Source organism: Watersipora subatra, chromosome 1, assembly GCF_963576615.1.
Source record: "Watersipora subatra chromosome 1, tzWatSuba1.1, whole genome shotgun sequence".
Taxonomy (NCBI): domain Eukaryota; kingdom Metazoa; phylum Bryozoa; class Gymnolaemata; order Cheilostomatida; family Watersiporidae; genus Watersipora; species Watersipora subatra.
In genome coordinates, this window is record NC_088708.1 from 31359964 (window position 1) to 31372305 (window position 12342).

General features: G+C 33.7%; 1 protein-coding gene across 6 annotated transcripts in view; it reads left to right on the plus strand.

Moving 5' to 3' along the window:
* Window positions 1–2255: 2255 nt before the first annotated feature.
* LOC137408790 (G-protein coupled receptor-associated protein LMBRD2-like) overlaps window positions 2256–12342 on the plus strand; it is a 31726-nt gene continuing 21639 nt past the window's right edge. For 4 of the 6 annotated variants that reach the window (XM_068095380.1, XM_068095396.1, XM_068095400.1 and 1 more), the window contains exons 1-4: window positions 2256–2416; window positions 8356–8434; window positions 10513–10697; window positions 10807–10909. In XM_068095380.1, coding sequence (XP_067951481.1) covers window positions 10518–10697; window positions 10807–10909 — 283 coding nt within the window. In that variant the 5' untranslated portion in view covers window positions 2256–2416; window positions 8356–8434; window positions 10513–10517. Of the gene's footprint in view, window positions 2417–8298; window positions 8435–10512; window positions 10698–10806; window positions 10910–12342 lie in introns of those variants that run through there. The other 2 variants (XM_068095386.1, XM_068095392.1) reach the window with 2 other exon arrangements.

The following is a 12342-nucleotide window of genomic DNA, read 5'->3' on the forward strand; positions in this document are numbered from 1 at the left end:
TACATCCACCATAATAGTACTTATGTCCGAGATGAAGTCAGCAAGGAAGGGAAGGAATTGAGAAGTAGTGAGGTGAAGAGAGAACTGAAGATTGGTAATGCCTATAAAAAAATGAAAGGTGAAACATTGAGAGCAAAGGTTAAGTTAATGCATAATAATATTATCAACTTAATTTTGAAAGCAGAAGAGCTCACAAATTTTAGATGTCTCAAATTCCAACTGAAAACAATTTGTTTTGCTTCAGTATATAAAGGGATATTTGCACAAATGTTTAAACTAAATGTTGTTTCATCAAATCAACTACAACATGAAAAGACTTAAGTAAATTCAAATCTGACTTTGGTGTAAAGGCTTGCTAAAATATAAAGCAGTATGGGTAGGCAGGTAAGATTATGCTGAAAATCTAATAAATTAGATGAACTACTCTATTTAAATAAATTGTAAGTTTTTAAGAACTTGATTTTAAGAACTTTAAGAACAAATGTGAGATTAAATGTGAGAACAAATAATTTAATATATAAAGGCCAGTTTCAGCAGGATCTTCGAGAGCTGTGATGGAAAATAGTGACTCTGAATAACAAAGGAGATAAAATTATCAAAGAAATAAGAAACAAGAAAGATGAATCAAAGCATATAAAAACAGAGGTGAATTCATACATTAAAAGCATTTTATAGGCATTATCTTAAAGAAGAAAAGCTATAAATTACCGATGCTTTTGGTTTAATTTTTTAAATAAACTTAGCAGCTTTTCCTGCAACATCAAAATCTTTTCCAACTTTGTTGAGCCAGTAGAGGGACCAAAAACTCTGATCCATAAAGCTGGTGTAGGTAAAAAAATGTATAATACAGGTCAATCATTGTTTTGGTGTCAAAATATCTACTCACATGGTGCGTCATCAAATTGACAATGTAATTTACTGGTTAATTTTGTAATATGACTATGATGACATAAAATGGTTTCATTAAACAATTTTTCTAAAAACTGTGTATGACCTTTTATAGAAATTCAAACTTTGTTATTAAAACCGAAACCAAATGAATTGAGCAGATGTATCTGAAGATGTGCTATTATTCATGAAGAGGATTTTGAATAGCAGGTTAGGAAGGTTGTCTGGTCCCTGACCCTCTGTTTGCAGGGTTCGCAACCCCAAATTTGCTGCTGCTATTAAAGGAAAAATACCACTTCCTCTGTGTCCTGACAAGTGAAAATGGCCTAGGAGATACAACCTTCTTGCTGGTGCACAGTAATGCTAGTGCATTTTAGGAAATTGCCAGCTTAGTTGCTTATTGAAGATGATATTTGTTGATGCACTGTGTTGCTGGTGCAATTTAGGAGATTTCTAACATAGTCACTTATTGATGATGATGCTTGCTGGTGAGCTGTGAATGCTGGTGGATTGCAAACAATTTCTAGCTAATTGATGCTTGTAAAAAAATTCAACAAAAGTTGTAATATGTTTTGTATTGAGCACAAGAATAAATATAATCATGCATGCAGAGGTATTTATATCCTAGGAGTCGAGCTCTAGCATTTTCAAAAAGGTAAAGAGGATGGCTAGTTATATAAAAGTTACAAAGATCTGTAGTTAGCAGCAAACAAGCCCTACCATCAACACATGATTATATAATAGCTAGTTCTATTACACACATATAATGATTATGCACACAAATTCTTCATTCTTCACAAATTGTAAATGATTGATTAAATAGTGACTCATAAGAATTTAAATAATAAATATAAGTTTCAACAAAATCTTGTTTTACAGTATTTTTAAACAAAATTTTTTATTTGTTATTATTCTCACAAGCCTCACGTTATTTGATTTTTGAATGAAATTTTTTTTTAATTTTGCTGATGCGAAGCTATTTACTCTTTTTGCAAGAGGAGATGACTCAGTGTTTGCGCTTTACTGAAAAAATATAAGTTGTAGTCGCTAATTTTACCTTAGTTTCTTTGAAAAGGAGCTTTGTCTTTGACATACAACCGGAGCGTTTCTCTCGTTTTCATTTACTCCAGTGTAGTATAGGAACAACACTGATTTACGATATATTGCTAGATTCGATGATGCTTTGCTAACGCAAATACTAGATATCCAAGAACCGAGCATCCGCCTGCGCGTCCAAACTATTGCCGATTGGACGTGCAGGCAGTATGTAGTTTGTTAGTGAAGCGTGGTGCAGGCAACGACGCGGCAAAATAGCTCTATGAATATGAAAAAGCTTCGCCAACAGAGCTAACGCCAACAGGATACAGCTTGTCACAACATACAAAAACATTTTAGTTAATACATCTGGCAGCTAATTCAGAATAATGTCGCTGCTGTTAGTGTTGTAGTACGTACGTAATGGTAAATGAACTAGCCTATATTTTTATGCTTTAAATCACAGCATAGTCAATCAAAATTCACTCGGGAAGTAAGTTAAGCCTTAGCTCTCCACAACATCTATTTGGCTATTGCAGTGACCATATCGTAGAACTCAACCTCACCATCGTGTCAGAAGGCTTGATTTTAATTATAGGGCTTTTTTGGTAAAATGTTTAAAACTTGATATTTAAATATTACACCACGTTTTACTGCATATGCAAATTACGTTAGCGATTGCTTTAATAAACAGATTTTTGTTAGATTATCTTCGTGTTATATTTTAACTCAATGTAACATGAAAACATGTATAAATTTTTATCAGAACACCCATTCTAGCCATTCTGCACCTTAGCTAATAAATATATATGATGAAAGTTATTGTTAAGATCAAGAGTCGGTCAGTGCACAAAGTATGAAAAATTGTACACATACCTGCCAACTCTCACGCATTGGGCGTGAGACTCACGCAATCACCCCAAACAAAAAATGAAAATGCGTGAGATTTTTTGCCCCAATTTCCACAATTTTATATATGCTATCATTGATACATCAATTGCCCCAAAACCAAATCACACGCATTGCCCCACTCTTGGGTTGGCAGGTCTGATTGTACATTGACAATGACATTTTCCCAAATGAAACTAAAGTTATGTCTTTAGATTTATGTAACATCTGTCAGTCACTTTTTAATAATTATATAAGCTACTGAAGTTGGACTTTGCATTAATTTTCCTGTCTTTTAACAAATGTAAAGTTAAGTTGAAATGCCTTCTTTGCAGTCTATGATAACTAGTTATGAACTGATTATGGCTACAACATTGAGATATTCTGTTTTATCATACCTTTATTGTACTTAAAGTAAAGTATTTACAACATTGGTTGTCATAGTTTTGTATTGTTTGGAAGTTTTCCTGATTGAATGCTTCAACATATAGCCTGCCTACAGCTGAAAGATTCTCACAATTAATTTTTTGCAACATTTATTGTTTCCCCCTTCACAAGGTATTACTGCTACCTTTTTGGTTATTTGCAAGCTGGTAAACGATGTAAAAAATAACATGTTAGTCAATCGATAGCCTTTAAAAGTAAAGCAATTAGTAATAGTTGTTGTGTAGCTTGATATGTATTGAAGTTATATTAATCAAATTTTCATTATTTGTGTTGGCTGAACCGGATTCATTTTTAGTAGCTTCAACAAAGATAAGCGAATAGAATTTTTGTCTAAAAACACTCCAAGGTCAAAACATTAGTTTTAGTAAAGCAATCATAATTATTAGCAGATGATGTTTGTTTACATATAATGCAAATATTCAAGGATTTGCTAGAACACTCTCTAAGATTTGGTGGGTATTGTTGTTCCTATCATAGCCTTCTTATTGAGGTCATTTTGTTACAAAGATATGATATTTTATGTAGTTAGCTTGAACACTACAATTTTATTGTATAATGTTAATCAAGCCATGTTATACGTCTTCAAGATTTTATGGTTTACAAGGTGGTCTGCTAGGGTAGATGTTTAGACATAGTAACTTATCTAAATTTTCCCAGAATTACCGTATGTGTTATAATTGATTGCTTTGCACTAACATTTGCAATGGTAATTTAAAGTAGTGCATTTCTATAACCTGTGACCTCACCTAACTAACTATAACATGGCATATCAGGTCTAGCATTTATCCCCAATTAACACTAATTTAATTTTAATTAACACTAACATTAATTTGTATTTTAGGGAAACACGCTTTTAGGAAAAACAAGATAACATACATTTTAAATCATCTCAAAATTTCATTTTGACCAAAACAGATTTAGAGTTTTTATTGTTGAATGTGTTTTGTTAGTTTTAGTTTGCATGTTTAATTCCTTAGACTTAGACTATCCTATAATATCCTATAATACTTCATATTCCCAAGTATCATTGACTGGTAAAGCTATGAGAATTCTAATGGTACCTGTATCTCTTGTGTCAGACTTCTTTAGAATAAGTTGTCTAGGTTTTAATTCATGCCATGTTACATTATTTAAAGCTTAAATATTAGTCAGTTATACAGATAATTGTGTATTTTACAGCTGCTATTACGTATTCACAAGTTGTGAGCAATAAACACATCCATAGCAACATGTTGATGATGTGTAACTGGTAAAAGTAAACAAAATTTAAAATGCATGACCTTGGTGACCAATGCACTCTGGTACTAGACCAGTGACTGGTTAGCTGTACCACGCTTCAAACCTACTTATATATTTGCTGTGGATCCACCGTTGCACTAATACATTCGAAATTGCACATAAAGATGTGATTGCGTCAAATTTCAGTTGATTTTAACAGAAAGTATTGATTTTTTTCAATCAGTTGATATCTTGTTTGTTGTTTTAGGCGATCTCATTGTCAAGATATTTGAAGATAAAAATCGACAAAAATTGATCACCGTAAAAATGCTAAGAAAAAATGATGTGTCCAGACGTGCCTAAAATGATGTATATAGTGAAACAACCTGTCTCTATTTCTCGTATTCTCATCGGCTATTGCGATAAAAGTCTAGTCCTACACGGCTCTATTGGCATATGTTTTATTTTGTATTTACTCATGATTGCTAGGATAAAATTTAAAATCTAGCTACAGATACATTATTATGAATGTCTGAAACACCTCAAATAAGGGAAATAAAAAATTTGTCATATTAGTTTCTTCTAAATGCTTTGTGAAACATTTGAGTATCGACTATGATTCTGCCGGTTTACAGTAATTAGGTCGTCAAGTTAACTTATTTCATCCCAGCCTTTGTATCAGCGAAGTTCTCAGTTGCTACCCACACTGAAAACTAGTTACTAGATAAAATAAACGAGCCATATCTTTGAAAACAATATGTTCGAATATATGGCGAAACCGACTGCATCCCTAAAAAGTCATGTTCAGTCAACGTTATCTAGTCATTATTAGTATCATTCTGTAGAAAAAATTTACTGGTTAAATTTGGTTAGTTAATCCAGCACCTAAACAAATAGTTTTATGAGTTGACAGAAATAGTGATCGCAAAGGGCTTAAAGGGTTAATACTGTAATAAAGGGTTAATACAGGGTTAATAAACTCTGGCAAAGGGTTAATAAAGCTATTCTTGCACCTGGTTGGCAGTTTGCAGCGTAGACTCACCTGTTTTTATTTGGTAGTGTAGAGCATAACATTTTTGAGCACTTATTATGTGGTCTGTTGAAATTGAGTGGAGCTATGCAAAAGTACCTGTCAATACAGCTCTGATTACACATCATGAATCCATCTATTTGACCAAGTTTCAGCACAGGTGGCAACAGTGCTATGATGTATTTAATATGTTCTGTTTATTATGTTTATTATGTTCTGTCTAATTATGTTTTGCATTATCTTCAACAATATTATTTTATTGTATAATTTTTACAAGCAAAATATTTTTCATCTTCTTGCACAAAATTTTTATTAAAAACATCCATCCAAATGTGGCCACTCACATAGTTTCAGCTCATATAATAGGACAAATTAATCTACTGCAGCAAACTCAAACAAAACATGATGGTTTGTGCAGCACACATTCATGTCTCTCTTTCCCATTTATGGCAGATTCCAGGCAAACATAGCTATTCTACTTGTGGCACCACATAAACATCCTGTAATCTATAAAACAATTGTAATAAATATATATCATTCATAGATATGTTGTTCTAATGCGTATCTACTGAAAGCTTTCAAATTGGGAGTTAGATTGCGAGTGTAATTTTAAAAATGAATAAATGTTTAGCATAAGCACGCCAAGCCAGCAATTCGAAGCTTTGTTTCTGGGAGTTAAAGATGAGCATTGATCAATCGGTTTTCCTCACTTTCTACATGTGAGAAGTGAACATATATTCTAATCATAAATCTAATTTACTAGCTAAAACTGCCAAACAAATTTGAACTGCTATAAAATTTGAAGCAAATATTATAGCTAGGTGAAACGATAAAAAAGTTATGAAACGATGATTGGTGATAGCATAAAGTGATACTTTTATTATTTAGTAAATGTAAAGGGTTCATGTGTAGGCCTACTAAAATTATTACCTTTAGTATATTTAACACTTGTTCATCAATCTAAGTCATATTGCTAGATGCAATAGATTAATTAAGAAGCCGTCAATTTAACAATCAACATTGTTTATTTTGTAGCTAGAACTCACTGTGCATCCAAATCATGCACGTGTGCACAGTAATTTACATTATAGTCTCAAACAGAGAAATATAATCTGAATGTAAACAATAGTAAATATATACAGTCAAACATGGATAACTCGCCCACGGATAGCTCGAACACATGGTTAACTCGAACGGTTTCTTTGGTCCGTTCCCACGTAATGATAAATTGCTATAGATAAACTCGACCTCAGCTCTGTTAACTCGAACAGCTTTTTGCCCAACGGCTTCCGAGACGGTTGTTATTGCTTTAGAAAATCACTTTATTCCAAGTCATAGAGGTAAACCTCAACTTTTCGTAAATCATAGGCGTCGTTATTACCACCGTCGGCAAAATATTTTTGTCAACGACTTTTCTAAAGGTTTGGTGAATTTTGATTGTTACCAAACATCCGCTTAGCGATCGCCTTTCGGAAGCATGGAAAAGTGAGATGACCTTCGCATTAACTTCAAGAAAAATCGGCAAAATTGATCTCGGTTAAAAAGCTCAAAAGAAAAAGATGTCTTTTCTTCTGAGCATTTCAACAACGATCAAGTTTTGCCAATTTTAATCTAAAAAACGTCCTGGCAATAACATCACCTCAAACAACAAAACAATCTCAAGGGATAGAAAAATCTCCTATACTTTTTGATAAAAAAGTTTTAAACTTTACATTAGAAGCATTTAATTTGAAACAAGCCATTTATGCTTTTGATTTCTATTATAGTTTGTATATGTGCATGTATCTACCAATAAATAAATAAATACATGGACTTGTGACAGTGCTCTGATAACTTGAACGCTCTGATAACTTGAACACTTTCGCTCGGTCCTGTGAAGTTCGAGTTATCCATGTTTGACTGTATATATATAGGCGACTCAAAGTTAAAGATAAATTTACCTCTATTCTTCTATCTACCTCTGCAGCATAACGCTGTGAACGCCTTTCAACTCTAATCATAAGCTGTCTGCTCTATACTTTAACTACCTGATGCTCAGAGAACTCTGAGCCGCCTTCGAAGGAGCTGAAAGCATTGTTACAATTCTGTTGTTCATCAATAAAACGTGTCGATGCAGTAATTCAGTAAATTAACGATGTCAATTAATTCAATAAATATCGATGACGGTGCACGATCTAGTAATTGAGTAAAACCCTAACTTCGAGATCACAGACAACTCGTTTTGCTAGCGATAACATTTATTATGACCTATAAAAATTTTCGTGGTGATAATTGGCTCTTAAGAACAAGTCTTATATTTATCGCTTGCGGACTCTTTTCACATGTACCACTATACATGTCACAAATAAAGCACCCGCTTGAACCTAAGCATTTCAAAAAGTTATCTCATTCATACGCTTATATCTCTGGGCATGGTTAGTCTACAAAGACAAAAATGACATCAAATTGTAGCTGGTGTTTTAGCCTTTTATTGGTCGTAATTTCATTTGATCGACTTTTTTTACGCAATCACATCTTTAATACTTTGCTCGCACTAGTGGATCTGTAGAATGTCGTAAAAGCTAACCATGCACTGCTTATGTGATTAGTTGTCACATGATAGAGACACTGGACAATGTCTCTCCAGAATACAAATGAGGTCAAATTAAGTGTGCCTTAGCATTGCACCACATTTGCAGAATTGTCTTTGGCACAATGGTAGGTGAAAGTACATGCTTTGACTTATTATCTAATTGTTTGTTTCTACAATTTTCAACAATTTCTATCTAATTGTGGAATAATTATGGTTAGGTGGAGAGTGTAATATCATGTATAGACCAATGTCTCAAAAAGTATTTGTTTTGTTCTAGCGTTATGTCTGCAGCAAGTGATGCCTGCAGCATAGGACCGAACACTAACAAAGACAATTAAATTCAAGATATTCTACATGTAGGTGTATAGACCACTCAGTAGATTAGGGCATGAAGGCTTTTACAAAAGGGTCATTTCTGCAATGAACATCCAGTTGGTTTATGGAGCTCAGCACAACATGGCGGCAGCAGCAGCTGCCAGTGAACTGGCTAGCTACTGCTTGTCAAATAGATAAGTTGATCTTCTTAAGACTTACACACACAACTATAGATGGTCCATTCATATACACATGTGATACAAAGCAGTGCTGCAAGGAAAAACATTTGTATGCATATAAAAACCATAAAATGAAAGAGACAAGAGTATATATTGAGGGTATTGTGTGCGCCATAGAGTGTGTGACGTACAGCTTTGTTAATAGGACATTCTTCAAAAAAGATAGTTAGGTAGCTAGACTCGTATTCTTTACTGTCATACACTATATTTACCAATTGTTTTGGCTCTACAAATACTTGTTATATTACTGCTCCTCTACAATCTCATCCATCTTTATTCTGCGCTCGTAGTCATTGGGTAAGTTAATAAATAAATGGTATGAACTCACCAATATGCAGTTTTTCTTACAGATTATATTTTCATTTGTTTTAACCTAAAAAAAAACAACAACCATATAGTTGTATAAAAAAATTTTGTGCTAATGGAATATATCTATACGTTACATATTATTGTTAATATTTTTAAAGACAGTGCTTTAAAAGATAAGAAAATAATTATTACTCACTCACTTTTTTATTATTACATATACAGTCAAACATGGATAACTCGAACTTCAAGGGACCGAGCAAAAGTGTTCGAATTATCAGAGCATTCAAGTTATCAGAGCACTGTCACAAGTCCATGTATTTACTTATTTATTAGTAGATACATGTACATATGCAAACTATAATATAAATCAAAAGCACAAATGGCTTGTTTCGAATTAAATGCTTCTAATGTAAAGTTTAAAACGTTTTTATCAAAAAGTATAGAGATTTCTCTATCACTTGAGATTGGTTTGTTGTTTGAGGTGATGTTATTGCCAGGACGTTTTTTTAGATTGACATTGGCAAAACTTGATCGTTGTTGAAATGCTCAAAAGAAAAGACATCTTTTTCTTTTGAGCGTTTTACCCACGATCAATTTTGCCAAGTTTTCTTGAAGTTTATGCAACTTCAAGAAAAAGTTACCAAAGAAAAATCCCTTACTTTACCTGGGATTCGTTAAGAGCAACACTCCGAGGCAGTTCAATTAAAAGTTTTACGAGGTTTAACGGTACATTGTATATCACTCACGCTTTTTGAATGGATAGTTATTGAATGTACACACGTATTCTGTGTTTAGGTCAAACGATGAATAGTTTTTTAGCTATGACAACGTATACGTTTAATAAAAACAATTTTGAGACGTTTTAAACATTCAACACTCCGACGTTGATTCAACACGGAATCAACGTCGGAAAACTATTCGTCACGGGCTAGCCGGGTCACGCACTCAAGGATTTTCGCCACGCACATACAAAACAACATGCTGTTTTTGTTTTGTATGTGCGTGGCGAAAATCCTTGCGCGCGTGACCCGGCAAGCCCATGCTATTAATCGTATAGCAGTATAAATCAAATTTGACCAAACCTTTAGAAAAGTCGTTGACAAAATTATTTTGCCGATGGTGGTAATAACAACGCTTATGAATTACGAAAAGATGAGGTTTACCTCTATGGCTTTGAATAAAGTGATTTTCTAAAGCGATAACCGTTTCGGTAGCCGTTGGGCAAAAAAACAGTTCGAATTAACAGTGTTGAGTTCGAGTTATCTATAGCAATTTATCATTACGTGGGAACGGACCAAAGAAACCGTTCGAATTAACCATGTTTTCGAGCTATCCGTGGCCGAGTTATCCATGTTTGACTGTACATATGTAATATATTATATATATTACATTATTATTATATTACAGCAATATCATAGACCTACTGTTATAGCTTCAAATGATTGTATTATGTTATTATTGTATTGTTCTGTTACAGTATGTTTTACCAGAAAGCATTAGCTATAAAAATATTATGATTACCACATATTGACGCAATTTTGTGTTATTTATTCTTACTCTATTCATTTCAGAAACAATGGCTTCTCATGTATACGACTTCATTCTGGGGTTACTCTGCGTGCTGTTGGTCACAATCTTTACACTTTATCGCTATGGCAACATCAGGAAGCAGCATGTTGTAGTAACAGTTGTTACACTGATTGCTTGGTACTTCTCCTTCATAATCGTCTTTGTCTTACCCCTCGATGTGTCTGCAGTAAGTATTTCTCTCTCTCTGTTCTGGTGTCTTGTTAATCTTCTCCATGTTTGCCGTCTCCATGTAAGGTTTGCCACTGCTCTACCTGTTCAAATCCTGATTATTTTAGACTATGTATAAACAATGTCTGACTGACTGTAACATATCTAGTCCTTCCTCTCCTACGGCAGCTCCTGCTACTTCAACTCCTGTCATCACGACAAGTACTACTGGTGAGTTTCTGGTGGTACTACTGGTGATACTACTGTGTACTACCGGCGGTACTACTGGTGGATTTCTGTCTCATTCATTTCTGGAATTTCTACAAGTAGGTCTTTGTCAACGGTGGATGGTTAACTAATTTACCATCTTGTTGCAAACAAGTTTATCAGATGTAGAAGAAAATTTTATTTTCTTAGTGTTTTTAATAACATATTTGGTTACAATTTATATGATTCCCAGATTTCAGACTCCCTCTACATCGTTAGTATACATTGCTAATATGAACTCTTAAACAATTTTGTTCATTCATAAATTATATAAGTAATACCAGCTAGAGCTAAGTGTGGCCTCCATTTGTTTGCAGAGACCTACTGTCATTGAAGACCTGATATACTTTATCTCTAATGTAATCAATCGCCATGCTTCAAACTACAGTAGATTCTTCTACAACATAAATAATCCGTTCTGAGAATGTTTACCTTAAAGGGGTTTTATGTTATACAAACAATAAAATACATGTAAATCGAGCTGCAAGATTTGCTCTCATTTGTTCCAAGGTGTTCCCAAATGCACTTCATTTGGCCCTTCAAAACGGAAAAAACCAAACTTGATTTTTTAATTTAATGACTAGAGTAACTGTGGTATTATTGGTTTGTATCGACCACTTTTCTCTTTTTATCACTTTCTTTCGGTTTAGAGTTAATGATTACTATAATTTTTCATTAAGTTGAGCGCACACCTCAATGTCAATTTAATTAAACATTTTCACTTTTTTAAACAACAAACTGTACTGCAAAGAAAAATAATAAAAATATTGTATATGCTTAAATTGAATTAAAACAAAAATATATATTTCGTATAGTAAAGGCAGTGTCTGTATGTGTGTTCGTTTGTCCGGAGCCAAGGTTAGAGGTTAGGGTAAAAGTTTGCTTTGAACGAGACTCCAACTCATGACATTCAGCTTAGTTGACGGATATTCCAACACCTGCAACCATCAACTGCCTAAAGTATTTCTGAATAATTATGCAGCCAGTTATTCTCTGTACTTTATCAGCACACCTGACGATCTCTCACGACGAACTAGACTGCTAGGGTACTAATATATATAATAGAGACACGTCTATATGTTATACAGCTACTTATTCTCTGTACTTTATCAGCACACCTGATGATCTCTCACGACGAACTAGACTGCTAGGGTACTAATATATATAATCGAGACACGTCTATATGTTATACAGCTACTTATTCTCTGTACTTTATCGGCACATCTGACGATCTCTCACGACGGACTAGACTGTCAGGGTACTAATATATATAATAGAGATACATCTATGTGTTATACAGCTACTTATTCTCTGTACTTTATCGGCACATCTGACGATCTCTCACGACGAACTAGACTGCTAGGGTACTAGTATATATAATAGAGATACCTCTATAT